Raw genomic sequence first — 20,693 nt, forward strand, 5'->3', positions numbered from 1 at the left:
AAATAGTTCCTACATGAAACTGCTCACAACAAGGACTGAGGATTATCTTGAGTAACTGGGTCATGATTTCTGTAAAGAGACATTGCTGGACTTCTCTGCGGCAGATATCTCCAACACTCGGCAACTCACTCCAAAACAGTCTAGATTGATTAGTGGCGCTACAGGTAAGAGGACAAATATGTTATCTTTGATTTTGGGGTGTCCCGTCCGTTTAAGGCTGCAGGCGGGTGATTGTGGGATTGAGTCAAAATAATCTACAGCGCCCACAGTCATTGATGTGTTTTTTGAACAATAAAGAAGATGTACGTTACAAAGGAATACTCCTTAGTCCGATCAGTTCATGTTGGTTTTGGTCATTTGATTTGATTTGTTAACAGGAAAATGTACGATATCACCAGTCTTATCCTTTTTAAAGTGGCTTTTGTAGAAGGGACAGTTAATGCAGTGTTGAAACTTTTCATGTGGTTTCTTTGCTGTTTTAAATTGTGTGTGTGATGTGTGGGAAAATTAGTCAGGCATGGGAATACTGTCCACTAATACTGGTAGACCGTACATTTCACGGTCTTTTTGCAGGACTATGGCTTTGTCTGGTAGGAGACAGTAGTGTGGGAGAAATATTTTCTTTATTAGTTTTATTTGTTCATTTATTTATTAGTGAACCTGGCCAGAGGCAGCTGTAAATATAGAATAAATTGTACAAAATTTAGATAAATAAAAGTCAGTTTTTGAGCGTTTTTGTTTGTTAGAAAATTAACATTTTGAAAGTTAAAAGTTGCAAACTTTAGTTGAGCTTGGAAGTTGTTATTATGTATAAAACTTTGATCACATGACAATAGATGTGTTTAAAAGCTCCAGAAAAAAAATAGTCAGAGGTCCTTGAGTTGAGATTTCTTTGTCAAACTAAGCCTGTGTTGTTTACAAGCAGATTTTTTGTTTTGTTTTTGTTTTGGTGGCAGTGTGTGCTCACACAGCAGAGAGCAGTGTTTAGTCAGTGTTTGAGTCACACAGAAGGTGAGAAGCAGAGCGACAGACAGTGATGAGGTCGAGCAGCAGTTAGGAAGCCGCTCCGGACCGAGTGATGAGGTTAAAGAGGAGCGTGGAGCTGTAGCCACAGACGAGGAGAGCCTGAAGGGAAGGCAGGAGCTGGAAGTGATGAGAGAAAATGTCGTCAAGCCAAAACCAGCACATAGTTAATTGTTGTCTCACCTCCTCACTGGCTTCTCACCATTTACCATCTGTCCGTGTCTCTCTCCCTCTTGTTCTGTCTGTAGCTCGTAAACAGGAGATCATCAAGATAACGGAGCAGCTTATTGAAGCGATCAACAATGGAGATTTCGATGCCTACACGTGAGTACAACTGCATGTGTGTAATGAAAAGCAGCCGATGAATCAGTGCTTTCCGCAACGGGGAAAATTTATGTAATGTTCCATCAGTATTCATCAGAGTCGCCTTCATTTTTGCTCTTTGTTTTCTCAAGTTTGTCTCATGTCTCTTCACCCACTCCTACTTTCTCACCCGTCTCTGTTCCTTGCTCGTTTCTTTTTCTCAGGAGGATTTGCGATCCTGGACTCACTTCTTTTGAACCCGAGGCCCTGGGGAACCTGGTGGAGGGCATGGACTTTCACAAGTTCTACTTTGAAAACTGTGAGTCTCCTCTTGAACACACAAAATGTAGCCGTTTGTTTTAATCTGCCCAGAACAGCAGCCAGGTGAAGCTTTGACTCTGATCGGCTGAGGGTCACCTCAAAGCAGGGTTTGACATTAACCATGGCCCGTGGCCATCAAAAGTTACTCTGCAGCTACCAGATATCACCTGTAGGTATGTTTTAATCAGGTCCTTCTTGAGATAAGACTGCATGTCTCAATGAGACCTGTCTAAATAGAAGTTAATTAAAAAAATGCTGGAACACTGCGAGCCTTGGCCAGCACATTATAGTTCAGCAGATGTCCCATTTCATTCGCACCTTTTGGTTCAACAGTCTACGAAAAAACGCAAGTGCTCATCGCCAGCGAGCTATCATTATATCAGTAGCTGTGTTTCCACCAGACACATTCACTATAGTGCTCCTAGAACCTGTACAGACATGAACCTATAGCCTAGATTTGTTTTGCATTTTCACCTCAAACAGTGCTTTGAGGTGGAATATATACTTCTGCGTTGAATTGATGCCGTACCTATGCCGTAGGCTCTGCGTCGACATAGAGCCAACGCCGTACCCTACGCTGTGGCCTGATGTGCACCTCCCCAGAAATGTAATGTCGTGGCGACACAGACCTCCTGTCTATTTCTGCTAAGCTAATTTATACAGTGTAAAATGCCACAGGCTTGTGCTAATAACGTTAGCATGTTATATTTGTTTGGAAAACGTGTTTAGTATAAGACAGTTGTTCTGTCAGTGAACGTTGTGAGTTGTAATGGAGCTGAATTTTCTAACGTTACCTTTGTTAAATGTTGCTGTTGTCCCTGGCTTCATATGAGAAGAGGAAAAGTCTTCTAGCTGCTAGGCTAAATTATACAATGTAAAATGCCATAGGCTTGTGCTAATAACGTTAGCATGTTGTATTTGTGGGGAAAATGTGTCCAGATAAAGACAAGTGTTTGTCTGTGAATGCTGCGAGTTATAGTGAAGCTGATTTGTGTACTTGTGTTTGAAACTGTCTCTATTAAGCCATGTCATGCCACTACAAAAACAAAAAGCCGTTCTGACTCCTCATACCTGCCAACATTAGGTCTACCTCCCCGCTGATTGTTTCAGCTCTACTGCCAGCAACTGAAAATTTAAGTTTATTTTAAGTATACTTGTTGTTTTTCTACTTTATCCACTGTTGTCCTTCAAAGCAGTCGATGGTTGTTTCAAATTCTAGTGCTTCACTTCTCAGATGACGTGCAGTAGCTTCCCTTCATGAGTTTTTCTGCTTGTACTGTATGAGTTTTTAAAATCAAGCATAAACATAATAGTTGTGATTATGTTTCTCTCTGTTAGCTCCAGCAGCCATTATTGTGATACCAATCTTTTGAAATAAACAACATTAATTAAATACATTTAATTTAAATTATGATTAAAGAATATTTAACCCAAGGACACGCAACATACAGAAAATAAGAAAAAACAAACGTCAGTTAACAACACGGGTCCGTCTGTTGCATTTCTGGATAAACGTTTCGGTCCGTCTCTGTTTATGTGATCCAGTGCTGAGCAAGAACAGCAAGCCCGTCCACACCACTCTGCTCAACCCACACGTGCACCTGATCGGTGAGGATGCTGCGTGCATCGCCTACATCCGGCTCACACAGTTTGTGGACACCACGGGCCGCCCTCGCTCCAGCCAATCAGAGGAGACCAGGGTGTGGCATCGTCGCGATGGCAAGTGGCTCAACGTTCACTTCCACTGCTCAGGAGCGCCTGCTGCACCACTACAGTGATCAGGTACTCGCCTCACACACAGTTACACACAAAGGGAGCTGATTTAAAGCCACTACGAGGAGAACTCAGTGTTCATATCAGAGAAGACACAAATCTGACCTTCTGTTCTGGGGTGTAATGGTTTCCAGAAGTCACAGTTGGGTTCATACCCCAGTTCAGTCACGATTCGGTGCGAGTTTGGTACAGTGAGGGGAAAAACGTTTCCACATGACACATTACAAAAGGCTATAAAACCTAGAAGTATCTCACATATTTTAAAACTAAAAATACAAAATATGGTTTGTTTTTTCCTTGTCGCAGTGTTAACCAATGGTAAATTTATATAGTGACTCTCTACCCTACCAGACAAAGTGCTTTACAGTTTGCACTTATTCACCCATCCACACACACATTCATGCATTGATGCAAAGCACTGGCTCGCCCAAACTGCAGCAACTCGGGGTTCAGTGTCCTCCTCAAGGACAATTCAACATGCAGACAGGAGGAGCCGGGGATCAAACCACAAACCTTGTAATTAAAAGACGACCTGCTCTCCCTCCTGAGCCAAAGCCACCCTCAACATATGTTGCTAACAGCGTACAGCTAAAAGTTTGCGAGCAGAACTTGTGCTAGTGTACTCAAGTTCCACGTGACATGTATCAGCAGGACTTGCTTGTGTTTCTTGAAGACGTTTCGCCTCTCATCCAAGAAGCTTCCTCTTGAAGACATTGCTGTCGTTTGACCTTCAAGGACAGCAGTGACCTCGTTTTGGTCAGAGAAGACGGATGGTTTGAAAGAGGCCAACTACATCAAATTGGAACGACCATGGTTAAACAGAGGAGGTGGCCTACGACACAGCTTACCTCTATCTACAATGCAGTCCTGGGATCCCTCCCCAGACAACTTCACATCCACACACATCTGGTCCCATCTAACCCCAACGACACACATGATGGCCAGGTGGGTCGACGACTCACATGTGACCTCAGCGACTCTGTAAGGGTTCACACCCACACAGAGTTGCACCAGTCCGTTAGAACTGAAGAAGCCTCTTGGATGAGAGGTGAAACATCTTCAGGAAACGCAAGCAAGTCCAGTTGCCTACGATAAAGCACTTATGATCACCATGACCTGGATGACTGAGAATCTTCACCAACAGTTAGAAAGATGCTACAATCACATAAAAGTTCTACACTTAGTGGCTTTAAGTCAAAGCACCAGTAACATCTGCCGTAACTTCAACAGCTACGTCATGATACATAATGTAAAGGTCCAGTGTGCAGGATTTAGGGGCATCGTATACGATATTCATAACTATGTTTTTATTAGTTTATAATCACCTGAAAACGAGAGCCGTTAATGTCTACATAGGGAGCAGGTCCTCCTCCATGGAGTCCGCCATGTTGTTCTACAGTGGCTTAGATCGCCCAAACCAAACACTGGCTCTAAATAGGGCCATTTGAGTTTTTGCGTCGGCCACCATAGTTCTCCTAGACACTTGGCACACAGGAGAAGTTTCAGTTCCACTGAATGATGCCACTGAATCCTACCCACTAGACCTGTGATTTGAGTTTGTCTTAAAAAAGGAAACATTGCGATCTCCTGTTTCCTCCTCTGTCTCGCCCCCACAGCGGTCCTGAGCCTCCAGTCTACTGGAGTGTGTGTTTTGGGGGGCAGTTTTTTTCAGCGAGCGTGTTTAAGAGGCGCGTCCTCTGCGTGGATTGGCTAGTGCCAGGAGCCCGGCCGGGCGAGATCGCATCCCTCTCCACGATACCAACCAATCCTGTCCCTCCTTTGACCTGCTGGGGGCCGGCTGAACACAAGACACCGCCCCCATGGGATGATGCATGCATCTGGCGCCTGATTGGAGGGCGAGTCTTTGCCCTCTATCCCTCCCCATGGCAGCCATCTTTTTTCTGCCCGCGCGAGATGAGACGTCCTGCGTGAGGAGAGGATTTACAGTTGAACTTGTGACAGTTTATGAGTATGAGTTATGAATATGCTGTGTAAATTATGACTAGATGTACCAGAAACCACCAAAACCCAACCAAGCATTTATATTCACTATCTAATAAGGGAGGAACAGAAGAGAGTGTGAGGTTAGCAGCTGAGATTTTGGACACATTTTTTTTGGCATTCTAGGGATTACCGGGTAGAACGTGTTGTGCTCGTTACCCGGACGTTGATGTAAAGATGTAGGGAGATTTTCCCCGTCTGACTTCTAGAGGGGGGGAACATCAAGTCGGCTCAGTCAGAGAACTTGATGACGAGAGAAACTTGATATCAAAAACATGAAGCACCAAAGTGTAGAACTTTAGGCTTTTTATGTGTTTATGTGTTTTCGTTTGTGTGCTTGTTTTTCCGACCGAACGGAAAACCGTGTTGTTGTGGGATCGGGGTGGGAGGGAGTGGGTGGGGGCGTTTGAGTTGTGTTTCTGTTGTGTTTTTAGCGTCCTGTTCTCTTTGCGTTCCTGTGAATAACCGGAGCCTTTTTTTTTTTTTTTGTCGTCTGACTGATCCTATATTCAAGGCTCCTTTTTTTTTTTTTAAAGCAGCTGAGTTTTTTTTGTTTTGTTTTTTTAAAAAAGAGGGATTTTATTGTGCAAGTTTAACCTGCGCGTGTTCTGTTGTCTGTATGCAGTGGAGGGAGAGAGCGTGCCGGGAAAGGCGTCTGCGTTTTGCATGTTTGCCCGCTGCCTCTCCCTCATTCGTCCCTCCCTCAACCTTTTTATCTCTCTCTTAAACCATTCCCTCTTTTAACCCTCCCTCTCCTTTTTCTCTGCTTTCTGCAAGGGCCTGGTTTGTTTATAATCACTGTGTAAATACAGTGTATGTATAGATATATGTAGAAAAGTGTAATATATGTACATGTATCTAAGAGACACTCATCCTGTGCATCTGGGAACCACCCCATGAACTCTGTGACCCCCGATCTAGTTTTTTCCTTCAGTTTGCTTTAATTATCCTCCTTAAAATACTTCCTTAAAATATTGGTAGCTCTCGCGACAAACATGAACACTCATGTGGGCTACCAGCTCTAGTCCTGTGGCCGTAAGACTGTTTTTAGAGGCGGGGAATAAAAGAAAATGAAGAAAAAAAAGTTTGACCTCTTTGCCCCAACGAGAGTTTTTAAACATGAAGACCTTCATCATTGTGTCCTTAACTCCTGATCCTACAATGCTGTGAGCCGTCTCTTCATATCATATGCACACACACACACACACACACACACACACACACACACACACACACGCCTGGTGGTGTGTTAAGGCTTTGTAACATATCTGCACCACTGCTGTGTGACCACGGTGCCACCCTTGCTGTGCTGCTTAATTGTCTCCATCCATCCGCGACAGTCGTATCTTAAATCTCCCCCTCCTCCCCTACCTTCCTCTTCCTCCTTCGTGTACCACCAAGCCCCCCCCTGCTCTTGAGATGTTTATTTGTACCTCTCTCTGTTGTTTCTCTGTTCCCGTGTTACTGGTTTGAGTTTTTTCGTTGTCGTCGCTGTTTGCTGTTAACTTGTCGTTTGGTAATTTGCCGATCTGCCAAGCTGGAGTTCTGCACTCTCCCTCGCACACAGGATTTAAAAAAAAAAAAAAAAAAAAAAAAAAAAAAAGGGAAAAGAGGGAGGAAGAAAAGACAACACAAATTACAGATTGAGTGATCATAGATTGGACTAAATTATTTATTAATGTGATCTACCCTAGGTGGTTTGAAATCGTGCCTGCTCAGTTGAGAGGAGTTTTGGGAGCCAGTGAGAGAAAGAGTTGGTGTGGGCGTGTAGGTTTATTATGACCTACACTGTTGAACCAGAGCGGGAGACCTAGTTATATGCATGTTTCAGTTACGCATTTCTACCATGTACCTACCTGAATACGGATGGAGCCTAGTGTTAATATATATGATATTTGCATCTTTTGAAATAAGAATATCCTCCATCCAGAATGTTGAATAGGTGACATGAAAAATAATAATTTAAAAAAAACAACAACAAAAAAAGCAAAATTAAAAAAAAAAAAAAAAAAAAAAGGATTCAGGAGCCGTAGCTTGGTATGAGGCCCTCGATGTTAGCGTTTTCCCTGCGTTGTAATGATATACTATTGGGCTGCGCTTTCTCCCCCAGCCTTCCCATGGATGCTGGAGTTTTTTTGCATGATCATGATGTACAATGAAATACAACCATGAATTGACGACTATCAAGTGTTTGTCTGAGTGTTAGTTGGTCTTCATCATAGCTTTGTTATTCTTCAAACTTGGATCTTGAAAGTATTTAATAAAAATACTATTTCAGCACTGGTTTATTTCTTCTCGACTGGTTTATTTCACTGCTGGAAAGATGGTCTTTTCATATAACTGGGCTGTCTGTGCAGTAGAACGACACAAATACTTTTCAAAAATGATAATCAGAGCAAAAAGGGCTGTGGCATTTGCTTTTGTTGAAGAGGTAGAAAACCTGCAACTACCAGAATGCACTGCTCTGCACCTGACCAATAAAAGCTCCCACTGGTGGGTGACGTAATGCGAGCATGGCCATTGTTCCACTGGAAACTCATGGTGCTTCTCAAAATCAAGGAAGGATCCTTAAACGGCTGAATTTCAAGGAGGCTACATCATCGAATCCTGCCAAAGGACTGTTCCAATGTCAAGGATCCTTTGAATGCTGCCAAGGACAGAGTCCTTCCTTCAGAGATTTTTCAAGGTTGTGTGTGTGTGTGTGTGTGTGTGTGTGTGTGTGTGTATCATTGGCAGAATTTGAAGGACCGTCCTACTAAGGAAGCATCCTTGACTTTGAGAAGCACCAAATGGGTATGTTCGAGAATACAGTACAGAGCGCACTCTGGCAGAAATTGGACCGTTGGTAAATTCTGAGTGCTGTTTGAAGGTACCGTTAAGTTAGTCAGAACACCACACTTTTGGAGCATTGGGAAGATGGAGCAGCAGAGCACCAAGCAGAGTGACCTTGTAATGAACTTAAATGTTTGTTAATTCACGTAGACCCTTTTAGGGCCGACATCACAATGACGTCAGTTTATTAGCTGGAGGCAAAACAGGACTCTCCACCACAGGGCTGTAGGCTACACAGGAGTCTTAAATGTGGTCTTGTTGTGTTACTGGGAGCCAGAATAGAAGGAGTCATGGCTCAAAACTTATTTGAACACATAACAGCCGCCACTGTCCGTCAACAAAAACAAACTACTTAACTATGGTTAAATGTGATAAGACCAAAGGACTGGACGGAGGCGATCATCAAAGATGCTCACATGTGCAGCGCACACTTCATATCAGGTTAGGGAAAAAGTATTTCCTGTTGTAGGGATGAATAACTTTATGTGTATTAAGGGTTATCATGTCCACCTCATCAGAAACTGGGGAGGGATTAAGAGGAATATTGGATTTCTCAGCAACGCTAACTTTTTAGCACATTAGCTAACGTTAGCTTCGTTAGCAAAACAAACTGGAGGAAACCGATCAAGTATCGTCCTCCTCTATAAGATTGGCGGAGACAACAGTGAAGTTAATCACGCGTTCACTCCGCTTGGCACTCTGCCGCTCCACCTACCCACACAGAATGCCCAGAGTGAGCTCTGCTGCTTCAGGAGTGTGGTGCTCTGAATAACCGAACGGTTCATTCCAGCAGCGCTCCAAATTTATGAACAGTCCAGTTTGTGCCAGGGTCCTCTCCAGCACTTGGAGTGAGTGTTTCTGAACGCACCCTTAATGTTTCGCAAATTCGGGGTGTTGTTGGAATATACCGTTCAGTTATTCAGAACACCACACTCTTGGAGCAGCAGAACAGAGCACCAAGTGTGAATGTGCGATTACCTGAATTCATGTCAAAATAGAAGGCTCTGTTTCTGCAAAAACAACCGTGCTCTCATGTCAGTGTAGAGCTTCAGATTGGATTTACAGGTGCAGGTGTTCTGCTGCTCCAAGAGTGTGGTGCTCTTAATAACCGAACGGTTCATTCGACCAGCACGCCACATTTACAAATACTTTGTGCTAGAGTACGTTCTGACAGTTGGAGTGAGTGTTTCTGAACGCACCCCATGTGTCCAAGGTGGTGGGCAAACAAAGATACGAAGGCACAATCTGTAGTTCGAGGAACAGCCCTAGAGAAAGTCGTCATCCAGCTGATTTCAGCTGAGAGATGAGCAGGAAGATGTGGGCGCTGGTAAGATGGAGGCAAGTTTACTATAGTTCATTTACACATGCTACCAACATCGTTATGATACAAAGCTGGTTGAAAATCTTCAAAGTATCCCTTTAAACACCTTCTCCTCATGTCTGATTTAGTTATAGTCGTCATAAGGAAACATTTTTGTCCCTTCTCCAACAAATATCTTTTTAGAAAGGCATCCGTTCTCTGGTAACGTACTCCATCTCTCCCCAGAACAAACAACCTGCCAGAACAGTTTTGTGTTTACCCCGGGTGCTTTTTAACACCACCATCTCTGAACTGTCTCTCACACCAACTCTGGTGCAACATACCTGAACTGTCCGGAAAAAATCCCACACATGACAACCTAACAGACCTTTTTTGGCCTCTGCATTTTTGATCTGTCCAGCCTGGATTTTGAGAATGTTTTATCAGCCTGAAATCACCAAATTTGGAGCTAATAGAGCTTCTGCAACACACGTATCTGATTATATAACACTGCAACATTGATTAGTCATGCCGAGTATCTGCTCATGTCCAATTTTAGGAGCCTAGTTTGTCTCAGGTGACATTTAGCATTCGGCTGTTACAGGAGGAAAAAAAGGTTTAGATTTGAGTAAAGGAAACGCTAATAAAACTGGACCATGTTTCGGTGGTTGGCTGGATTCTCTGAACACCAGCCGGTATCACAGCTGGCATAATATTTGCCCTCCATACTTGTCTGTCATCACATGAAGTCCGATTAAGCCCTGAATAATGCTGCGTATCCTCCAGGGCCATTAACATACACACAGGATAAAACAATCACTGCTGTCCATTCAACAGCTTGTGCATCGGCCCTTCTCACCACTTCAGCCTTTGTACTGTCTTCATCGGCTCCTATTTTAGCTGCAGCGAGCACTGTGAAGTGTTGAGTAATGCTGCAGCCTTATTTAAAAAGGTTTTGTGGTGTTATTTATGATGGTCCCGGTTATTTTAAGGAGTGTGTGTGTGTGTGTGTGTCCGTGGGATGTAGGACAGCTCCCCCTGGTTCCTCTGCTTTCTGTGTGATTAATGAGGAGAGCTCAGCAGTTGGTTAACTCCGACGCTCGCACTTACTTTCTCAAAGACACAAAAAGGGAGAAACTCTTGAGGGAATGTGTCTTGTTAGCTCGCTCTGACCTCCGACTTTTCGTGTCAATGAAATTAGGAGAAAAGCTGACCCAGAACGAGTCTCCTGAATCTAAATTACTTTTGACTTTGTGGAGGTCTTAAAGGACGGGCTCCCTCGTTTTTTTTAGTTTGTTTTTCATCTCAGAGCAAATACAAATGTTTCCTGTTTATTAATAAGCAGGCACAGAACCACCTCTCTAATAGTGTTTGTTGTCCAGTGTCGTCCTCAGAAACAATCAAGAATTCATTTCAGCCATTCTCTAGAAAAAGGTAACCCCCTTTATGACCACAGTGTACCCATCTTCTGATGGCTACTTCCAGCAGGATAACGCACCATGTCACAAAGCTCACATCATCTCAAACTGGTTTCTTGAACATGACAATGAGTTCACTGTACTCCAGTGGCCTCCACAGTCACCAGATCTCAGTCCAATAGAGCAGCTTTGGGATGTGGTGGAACGGGAGATTCACATCATGGATGTGCAGCCGACAAATCTGCAGCAACTGTGTGATGTCATCATGTCAATATGGAGCAAAATCTCTGAGGAATGTTTCCAGCATCTTGATGAATCTGTGCCACCAAGAATTAAAAACGGGGTCCAACCTGGTACGAGCAAGGTGTACCTAATGAAGTGGCTGATGAGTGTATACTCACAATAGGCTATACATTTCTCTGTCACTGTTATTCAATACTTCGGTTATATTTATGATTATTTAATTAAACAATTAATATTCCTTTTATTCCTAATCAACTAGTCGTCAATCACCTGAATGTGCTGTCATCCTTCAGTGTGACTTCTGATGGTCGATGTGATAGATCTTTCACTGCAGAGGATTGTGGGTCAGAACAGTCAGAAAAGCATGCTGGCTTACATACTGAAAAATCAGACTGGGTGTTGTAGAACATGTGGTGCTTTAGACATACTATGTACTGGGACAAATTAAATCTTTTTCTGGCACTCTTCAGTGTGGTAGTACAGGTATTGGAACACACAGATTGACTTCAATTTCTTGAGCAGGGGCGCCATCTTGTGGTGAGTGTGCTGTGTTACCTCTGCCTGCCACAGTGATCAAGCAACTGTGTTTGGACAAACTATAAGGAGTGTAAGGATACATTGATCTGGATTAATACACTGATTAAAGAATGCAATATTATCCATGTGTTTTTTTTTTTACTTTTTCCAGCTGTGCCTTTGTGGCTTACAGGCAAACACCAATAAATTTAAATAAACCAAACGCATCCCAGCTTGCTGAGTGTGACTGCTGTGTTCACACCTGCCCAAACGAACCGCACTCAGGGGGCAAACGAACTTGAGTTCAGTTGAAGCGAACCAAACAGGGCAGCTGTGAAAGCACCCTCACATGTACTCACCTGAGGGTGTGAACACCGCTCCAGCACGTCATCTGCAAACTTAAATTACAGAATGAGTCATCAGTCATCCTGCTCAGACGTCACCTTGTCCATCGGCTCAACTCTGAACAGCTTCCTCTTCCCTTTGTGACGGTCCTGCCACCCCTGATGATGATATGCTGAGGATCCAGTTTTAGACAGATGTGACTTATCCCTTTAAGAACTGGCTCACACAACAATATTGTAAGCTTCAATTAGAAGCCCAGGCTATAATTTGCTTAAAGCACTGAAATCACCAGGCCTGTATTTGGGACAGGCCTTTAATTCCTTTAACGCAAAACTGTTGCTCAGCAAGATGGGAACTAGTATTTGAACCAGGATGAATATTGTATAAAAATCAGGCTTTGAATAACATGTGTTATGTTATGACACTTGTCTCACGGCACTGACACTTTATCCTGTTCAAACAATATTGATAACTTGGATTCATTTTTAGTCCTGCCGTTTGTCAAACCTGCGTATGTTCATACATTGGTAGCTGCAGCTCATCTCACAGATATCTTAAACATATTTCCGAGCCTTGTCCCAAAAGCCGACTCATTCATACTCATTATAAATCACTTTGTCTACAGTTTTCAATACAAACTAGTGGATCGACTGCAGCAGGAGGATCCTCTGATCCCCCATCTTCCAGAGGGGAACCCGTCCAAACAAAAGAAAAGATTAACATGTCTCATGAGTGACTGAGAGCAGCAGCTAAGCAGATTTACTTTTATTTACTTGGAGGCAATTACATGTTTTGTAAGCCAGTCAGAGCTTTATAAGTGAGGAAAACATCAGCTGACCCTTTGCGTATCGCAGACTTACCCTAAGTTTGTTATTGGATAAGAAAGAGAAGAGAGGCCACACCAACACTGAATGCTTCTTCTTACCAGGTATATGTTTTAATACTCAACCATGATTCAGCACATTACACTGAGGAACAGCTGGTGGGTTTAACACAGGTAAAGCAGGCCCTAAACACTTTACGCTGCCCCGTCACCGTCCAGCCACAGACACACACGGTATTTACATTAACCTACAGGATCTGCATGGTAAAACATCAATTCTCAGGGAGGGAGGAAGGAGCAGTGATCGGCTCCAGTTTATGTACAGGATTATAACAACAGTCCAGTTGCAGGTCACAAGATGCTTTCACGACACAATGGTTCACAGTACATCAAAGCACAAGTCAAGTCCGTACACGTATAGCAACAGTATAAAAAGAACCATCAGGGCCACGTTATCCAACGAGCGGCGGCCTCGTTAAAGTGGAGCAATGTCGCCATCTTCTGGTGAGATCGCGCATCTGCTCAGAGTACAACAGAACGGACAACATTTAACTTCAAGAGTTCGGCTATCTAATTCAGTCAAGAATGAATGCAGTTACACACACTATCTAGTCTCAGGAAGAGAAGCTATCTATCCATCTATCTATCCATCTACAGCCGTCTGCTGGAATCAGTACAAAAAGAGATTTTACCACCCGACAGTCGGCTTTGATGGCTTTGAAAGGAGAGAAGTATCCTGTACAGTGTAAAGGACCATACCAGTGTTGTTACAAGTTTTAGCGCCTTTAACGACAAACCTATGTACATTAATCCAGCTGCTGCAGTGGAGGTGTTTCAGTGTGTATTTTTCCAGGAAGCCACTGTTTCCCTTTGGGATAGAAATCAATTAGCAGACTCCTGCTTGAGTTGTATAATCCATCACGTCTGCAAGATGTCTTGCTCCATTACTGTTGTGAGGTAATGCAGATTAACTGATGTGAGAAGGAACGCACTGCGGTACCTCTAGATAACAATGTGACTTTGACTAAAATGATGCAGATGTGACATTGATGGTGAGGGATGACACACGTTTGAAGCGTCTGTCAGTGGAAACCAACAGCTTCCTGGAAAGTCAGGGAATACTTTAGGGTTTAGTTACGGACTTATTAGAAAAGCTGCAGCTCTCTATTAAAGCTTTTGGTAACACTTTGTTTGGACAGTCTGCTTACAGATAGTTTAAAGAGCATCTGGTTTGAACTTTATTTTTATTGGTGTTTTTCCCCATTGTTTTGTATATTGATCAAGTCGCAGTCTTAAAGTAAAGGTGATTTTCTCCATACAGTGAATTTGGTTCATAACTCCAACCCAGTCGTCCTTTGAAGAGGGCTCGTCTGTGGCCTCCTCATGTGATGGCTTTCTTGCTCGCGGCCAAAAGTACTTTGTAATGGTGATTGTCCGGGGTTTAGCCCAAGTACAATAGCTCAAAAGAACAATCAACTTTTAGTTCAAAGATTATTTCTTTGGCAATCTGTTACCAATATGGAGAACTTCTTGGCATCCCCAAACAATATGAAAATGGTTTGCCATTGATTTACCGCCCAGACCCAGCTGTATAAATTTCAGTTTGTCTGGTTCTCTGTCCCATTTCTGTTTGACCTGGGCAGTGGAATCATTTTTGGAATTTGTAATCCATTTTATGTTTGTGATACAAGATGTTTCTTGTCTTTATTCTTCTAACATCAGTGAATGTGTTAATCAAATTGGGTTCATTATCCTCTGCAACATTTCAACAGCATATTGCTCATTCATTCATTTTCCGTAACCGCTCATACTGTTAGGGGTCGCAGGGTGCTGGAGCCTATCCCAGCTGACATTGGGTGAGAGGCGGGGTACACCCTGGACAGGTCACCAGACTATCACAGGGCTGACACATAGAGACAGACAACCATTCACACTCACATTCACACCTACGGACAATTTAGAGTCACCAATTAACCTGCATGTCTTTGGACTGTGGGAGGAAGCTGGAGTACCTGGAGAAAAACCACACTGACACAGGGAGAACATGCAAACTCCACACAGAAGGGCTCCCCCACCCTGGGGTTTGACCACAATTCAACCGTTTCTCTTTATTCTGTAGATGTTTAACAGATTATAAAGTATGTGACAGTTCATGACCACACTGACATGTTCTCAGAAAAAACTAACAGGCTGTTGAAATGTTACAGACACTCTATAAACTCTGTAGGCGGACGATTCAAATAAAGTGTTACCAGACATTCTTACTAAAGGGATCAATTAAGTTTCAAGTAACGAATTGTTTTATAGCTCAGTTTTTAGCCTTTAACAATGTGTGGGTTGCCAGGTTGTGAAATGTCTCTCCGGTAGGTGAGTCATTAAAAGTCAGTGTCTTATGTCTTAAACAGTACGTGAGATTTTACAGTAGCCGCACTTTGAAACCAACAGTTAGTGTGACGGGTGTTGTGATATATACAGTGCTGACGATAACTGTCAACTTACCCAGGATATGTTGTCGTTATCTGGCTCGACCAGCACAGTGATTTATCCCGGTAAAAAGAGAACCACCTTCGTCACCTCGCTAATTTTCCATAGACATCACAATATCTTTATTGTGAACTATTCTGGCCACGATTATCGTGTAGTGAAATCTGACATCATGTCAGCCCTGGACACTGTGCCGGCATCAATATCCCACAATGCAATGTGGACGTCAACAATGTTCATAACAGACAGGAGCTGAGTTAACTCTGTAAGGTCGTTAACACTTCAGTTTAAGTGTACGTATAAGCTACACGTAATGTATTTTAGAGTATTTTTCAAATTGCCGGTAGAAGCTGAGGTTGGCATGAGTTACCATGGTTACACATCTCCAACCGCCAAGGAGGCTCTTAGGAAGTGACGTGTCAGTGTGTCGGAAAAGATACGTACTGCGGTTTATCCAGAGAGAATTTTTTTGAAGGAAAGTACACGTACTGAGTATGTAGTGCATAGCTTCAGATTTCTGTCGCAGTGTTCCTTTCTAATATCGAAGCTAATAATATAAATGTTAAAGATATACTCCTCCTAAAATCATCACTCATGACCCACTACAAGTGTGTGTACCGTAAGGCGCAAACATCCAAGAGACACAGCACCGAAAAACACAAATACAGCGCGGCAAAACAAGAGCGAATCTAGGGTTGGCGAGGAGGAAGGTCACAAGTTCTGTTTATTAAACCATCTGTGATTATAAACCTGGCAACCCACATGTTTAATGCTTACAGCTGATCTATTAGATACTACTAAACAGTATATTACCATTAATAGATACCCAGTACGCCTTAGAGTGAGGGCACAGATGTGTACAGATGTGTTTGAGGGTTGTAGGTGCTGCTGTGTGACGATTTGAATTAACTTTGGGATTTAAAATAGTCAGCAGCAGCAGTGTAAAGCATGCAGCATGGGAACAGTAAAACATGATGAGTCACTGGTATGGTCCCAAGTTAAATAGCTTAGTCATGGGTCTAAACAGCACTTTCACCAGTAAAGGTATAAGACAACAGCCTGAAGAGACGAGCCCTGTTGGAAAAAGCGACATCGCCCACATGTGATGCAGGAGTTTAGGGGTTGATCTGTGTTAATAATCTCAGAGGGACGATGATGATCGAGATGTTCTGGTGGTTAGTTTGTCGGTTTTTGTTACTAAACACACAGAGGACGCACATTAATAGGTGAATTTTAGCATAGATTCTTGTGTGACCGTCTCAGAAATATTTCCCCAGAATATTTGAAACACTATTGTCCTTAAAATACATGCCATGCTGATTTTTTTGATTTTCAGTATCAGTGAAAAAGGCCCCGATCAGCATGCCAGGCTCAACCTAAACGCTGCCGACTCCGCCGGTCGTTGCTCTGCCTCTCAACAGGCTGTAACTCACACGTAAAGCACCACAAATCACCCACGCACACGGTCATCCCGGCAGCTCGGGGGAGGTCTGCCCACACTGCTGTACTCGTCCGACGATTAGCAACCGCAAACACAACACGGAGTTCTGATTTGAAATGAGCACAGAGACGGCCGTTTGTACAGACCTACGTTAGGAGCGTCTCGCTTTTCTTTAAAGTTAACCTTCGTCTTCTTCTAACTCTCCTTCCTCCTCCTCAGGCGGTCACATGGCACAGATGGTAAGCCAATGGCACGGCCTCGATCAGACCAGAATCTGTGTGTTTGTGTCGGCGTCCCCTACACGCTGGGTGTGTCTGCTTTTAGTGTGTGTGTTAGTGTGCTGGTTGGTGTGTGAGTGATGAGTGTGTGTGTGTTTGATATCATTGATTTCATTTGTTTCTTGCTGATCATGTGTGTGTTTGAGCTTGCCGTGCACGTGGACGTATTCGTCCTCACCCTCGCCGTGCGTGTGTGTTGGGCCATTGTCAGCGCGCGTCAGATCTTCTTGTGTGTGTGTGTGTGGTTCCTCTGGGTGTGCTCGTGTGTTGATGACCTCCTCGATCCAGCTCCTGAAGCGGCTGACACGAGTGTAGAGCGCGGGAGAGGAGGGGTCGGCGCAGCCGTAACCCCCAGCAACAACCCCGGTGAGGACCCATCGGCCCGTCTCCCCCTGACACAAGAGCCCGCCTCCAGAGTTGCCCTGACAACTGTCGCCATGGAGGAGGCTGGTGTCTGGAGGACTGCCAGCACACAGGGTGCCGTGGCTGGAGAAGCTGTCGCCATAGCGCTTCTTACATTGCCATGACGACATCAAAGGGACCCAGGATGCAAGGACTGAGTCTAGGAGAGAGGGTGAGATGATTAAAGGAGCGACATGTCAGAAAGGCTGAAACATAAAGTTGCTTTACAACAACAACAACAACAACAACAACAACAACAACTGACTGTGTCGTGTATGACTACTGATCAATCGTTTAATCGCTCATACACATGCCACATCTTTTACCGCCTGGAAAATGCGAGGTCGGTCGCTGGGTGCTACTCTTGTGCCAACTTTAAAGAAAGCAGATGTACCTGATGTTGCTTAGCAACCACTATCAGCTTCATGTGATAGCCTTGTTACCAGAAACACCAAGTTTGGAGCTGATCTTCTTACAGCTGTTGTTGTTTTAAAACGTTATCCGTCGCACGTCTGTGCCCCGTGTTCTTCAGCTGGCGGCTCTATGAGGCTGTACTTGGACACAGAAGTGCTGCTAGCTAAACGCTAACGTTAAAAAAGACATGGTACACTACAGAGAAAAACACATACCTGGTCCTGACCAGCCAGTGGTTACCATGACGACACAAGAAGACGGAGAACTTCCCACTGATGCTGCGTCAGTGGCAGGAAGGCATGCTGCGTTGGTGTTGTGCTCAAAGGTCAGACAGTGACCCTTGGTGCTGGGTAGCTTCAACAGAGCCAGATCGTGACCTCCACTCTGACCCTTGAACTTCCTGTGGACCACCATCTGCTCCGGGGTCAGAGTCTGCTCTGAAGCCCCGACACGCACCATGTACCTGGACGGGTCGCTGCCAAACCTGCAGGAGAGAGGAGACAAGAAAACGTGCAGGATGGAGTTACACTTCGTGGTGTTCGCTGGTCCCACTGAAGACGCCTCCAGTGTAGGAAGTGACATATAGTTCAGCGCTGGATTTACCTGCTGACACAGTAAGCAGACGTCAGGGCCCAGCAGGGGCTGATCAGAGTGCCGCTACAGAGAGGACTCTCATCCTGCTCTTGAGACTGAAGCCACACTGACACCTGCCACGGCCACGTGGTCCTGACGGAGGACAGACAAAGATCTCGATCAATAACAACCACCTGTAGAGTCGTTGTCACGGAAACTTATTCTTTAATTTTTTATCTTAAGTTTGAATATAAGGTGTCCGTGAGATCGTAAATGTTCCTATTTTAATCATTTTTATGACTTTGATGACTTTTTTAAGGCTTAATATATGATTTTTTTCATCACATTTTTATGACACACTATATTATGAATTTTCAATCACGTTTTTATTACAACTTTATCATGACTTAATGAGATTTTTATGACATACTATACTATGTTTTTACTACAAATTAATCTATGACCTCTTATGACATTTTTGACATACTATACTAAGACTATTTTTAATTATTATTTTTTTTTTTACATAATATCCTACAACATTTTTTCTGACATTTTCTACTATGACATTTGTTCATCACAATTTAATTACAATTTTTTAAATCACATTTTTTACATATTCTACAATAACATTTTTGTAATCACATTTTTATCACATACTGTAACTTTCATATGTATTACGCACTATATATATATGACATATAATTACATGTTTTTATAGAAAAAAACTACATTTTTACGTCTATATCACAGTATTTTTTTACTTTTTAATGAATTTTTCTGACATCACATAATCATTACATATTTTACTATGACTTTTTTAATCTAATTGTTTATTACATACTAAATGGATGTTTGATATAAGATTTTTTTGACATACTATGCTTATTTGTATTTAATACTATGCAATTACTTTGCTTAATCACTTTTTACTACATACTATACTGACATTTTTGTGGCAGGCTACGCTCTGACTATCACGTCTCATATTATACTTACCACATTTTGTTACACAATAATGAAATTTTAATCACATTTTAATTGCGTACTGACTACTTTCCTAATATTTTTGACACACAATATGACTCTTATCAAAAGTCAGTACAGGTCCACACCGATGAGGCTTCTCTGTCAGTTCAATCACCAGAACAAAGCCACAGATTTGGACAGACTGTAGCACCAAATCATGTCCTAAATCCTACCTGAGCATGTTGTCCTGCCCTTGGTTCCTCCTCTTGCTCTCCTCCTCCACCAGCTTCCTCAGCCCACAGCTCAGCTCTTGAGGCTTGGCTTGTACCGCTGACTTCTGCGGCGTGACATCACACCTCACCCCTGCATCCACCCTGCGTCTGCAGCCCTGGATGCTCTGGCCCAGAGAGGGACACTCTCCCAGGAACTCCTCCTTCCCTGTGCACCTCACCTGGTCCAGGTGGATGGGCCCCTTCCCCTGCCCGAATCCTCCGGCCGCTACCGCCCCACCACTGAGGAGGGAGAGAAATGTGATTTTTGTGTGTGTGCATTTCTATAAAAAATGTGACTGTCTGTCTCTGTCATGCATATAAACATTAACCTGTGTCCAAGCTGTCTGCACACCACCACTGCATTCAGGTCGTTCCAGCCCGAATCACAAATACTTCCCCAGTCACCATGGAGATACACCTCAACTCGACCCTCCTTTCTGCTGCTGCCACCCACAAGACGTACCAGGGGACCTGACAGGAAGAGAAAAAAACACAACTCTCATTCATATTCATGTCGGTGCACCTACATACTCCAGTCTGCACTCACTGAGAGTTATATGACCACTGACAGTGTTAAATGTCATCTGCAGCCTGGTGTCTCTTTATCCAGCCTCTATTCTCATTCTAATGGACCGAGTGTCTACAGGAGGCACAGTAAACACCTCTTTATTCTCTCTGCTGTCAACATGTGGCATTTAAATTCTTTGGAGAGCGAGAAACACAGATGTTTTCTCACTGAGGTAATGATACAGCCCCACAAAAGGAGACAGAAGCCTTTCACAGATAAATAGACGAGACAGATAGAAACATTTTTTACATTGTGTTCATTATTTATATCATAGAATTTTGTCTTAAACGGAGTCTGATGCAATTCCTGCATGTTTATTAAAGTAAACAGCTCACAGCCTGGCGTTAGACCAGCGCTCTGCAGGAACAGCTTGCCCTTTCCGTACAAGATTAAT

The 20,693-nt window shown here is 43.4% G+C and overlaps 2 protein-coding genes across 15 annotated transcripts in view; one reads left to right on the plus strand and one right to left on the minus strand.

Annotated features, from left to right (window-relative positions):
* The window catches only part of LOC125881099 (calcium/calmodulin-dependent protein kinase type II subunit gamma-like), a 62,461-nt gene extending 54,756 nt beyond the window's left edge, over positions 1 to 7,705 (plus strand). For all 14 annotated transcript variants that reach the window (XM_049564077.1, XM_049564080.1, XM_049564079.1 and 11 more), the window contains 4 exons: positions 1,272 to 1,347; positions 1,551 to 1,645; positions 3,193 to 3,429; positions 5,037 to 7,705. In XM_049564077.1, the coding sequence (XP_049420034.1) occupies positions 1,272 to 1,347; positions 1,551 to 1,645; positions 3,193 to 3,425 (404 nt within the window). In that variant the 3' untranslated portion in view covers positions 3,426 to 3,429; positions 5,037 to 7,705. The remainder of the gene's footprint in view (positions 1 to 1,271; positions 1,348 to 1,550; positions 1,646 to 3,192; positions 3,430 to 5,036) is intronic.
* A 5,216-nt stretch (positions 7,706 to 12,921) lies between these two features.
* LOC125881078 (neurotrypsin-like) overlaps positions 12,922 to 20,693 on the minus strand; it is a 46,856-nt gene continuing 39,084 nt past the window's right edge. Inside the window, exons 10-14 of the mRNA XM_049564032.1 lie at positions 20,061 to 20,202; positions 19,693 to 19,971; positions 18,521 to 18,643; positions 18,133 to 18,401; positions 12,922 to 17,663 (exon numbers count right to left, since the gene is read on the minus strand). Coding sequence (XP_049419989.1) covers positions 17,086 to 17,663; positions 18,133 to 18,401; positions 18,521 to 18,643; positions 19,693 to 19,971; positions 20,061 to 20,202 — 1,391 coding nt within the window. The 3' untranslated portion in view covers positions 12,922 to 17,085. The remainder of the gene's footprint in view (positions 17,664 to 18,132; positions 18,402 to 18,520; positions 18,644 to 19,692; positions 19,972 to 20,060; positions 20,203 to 20,693) is intronic.

The sequence above is a fragment of the Epinephelus fuscoguttatus genome, linkage group LG20 (assembly GCF_011397635.1).
Source record: "Epinephelus fuscoguttatus linkage group LG20, E.fuscoguttatus.final_Chr_v1".
Lineage (NCBI taxonomy): Eukaryota > Metazoa > Chordata > Actinopteri > Perciformes > Serranidae > Epinephelus > Epinephelus fuscoguttatus.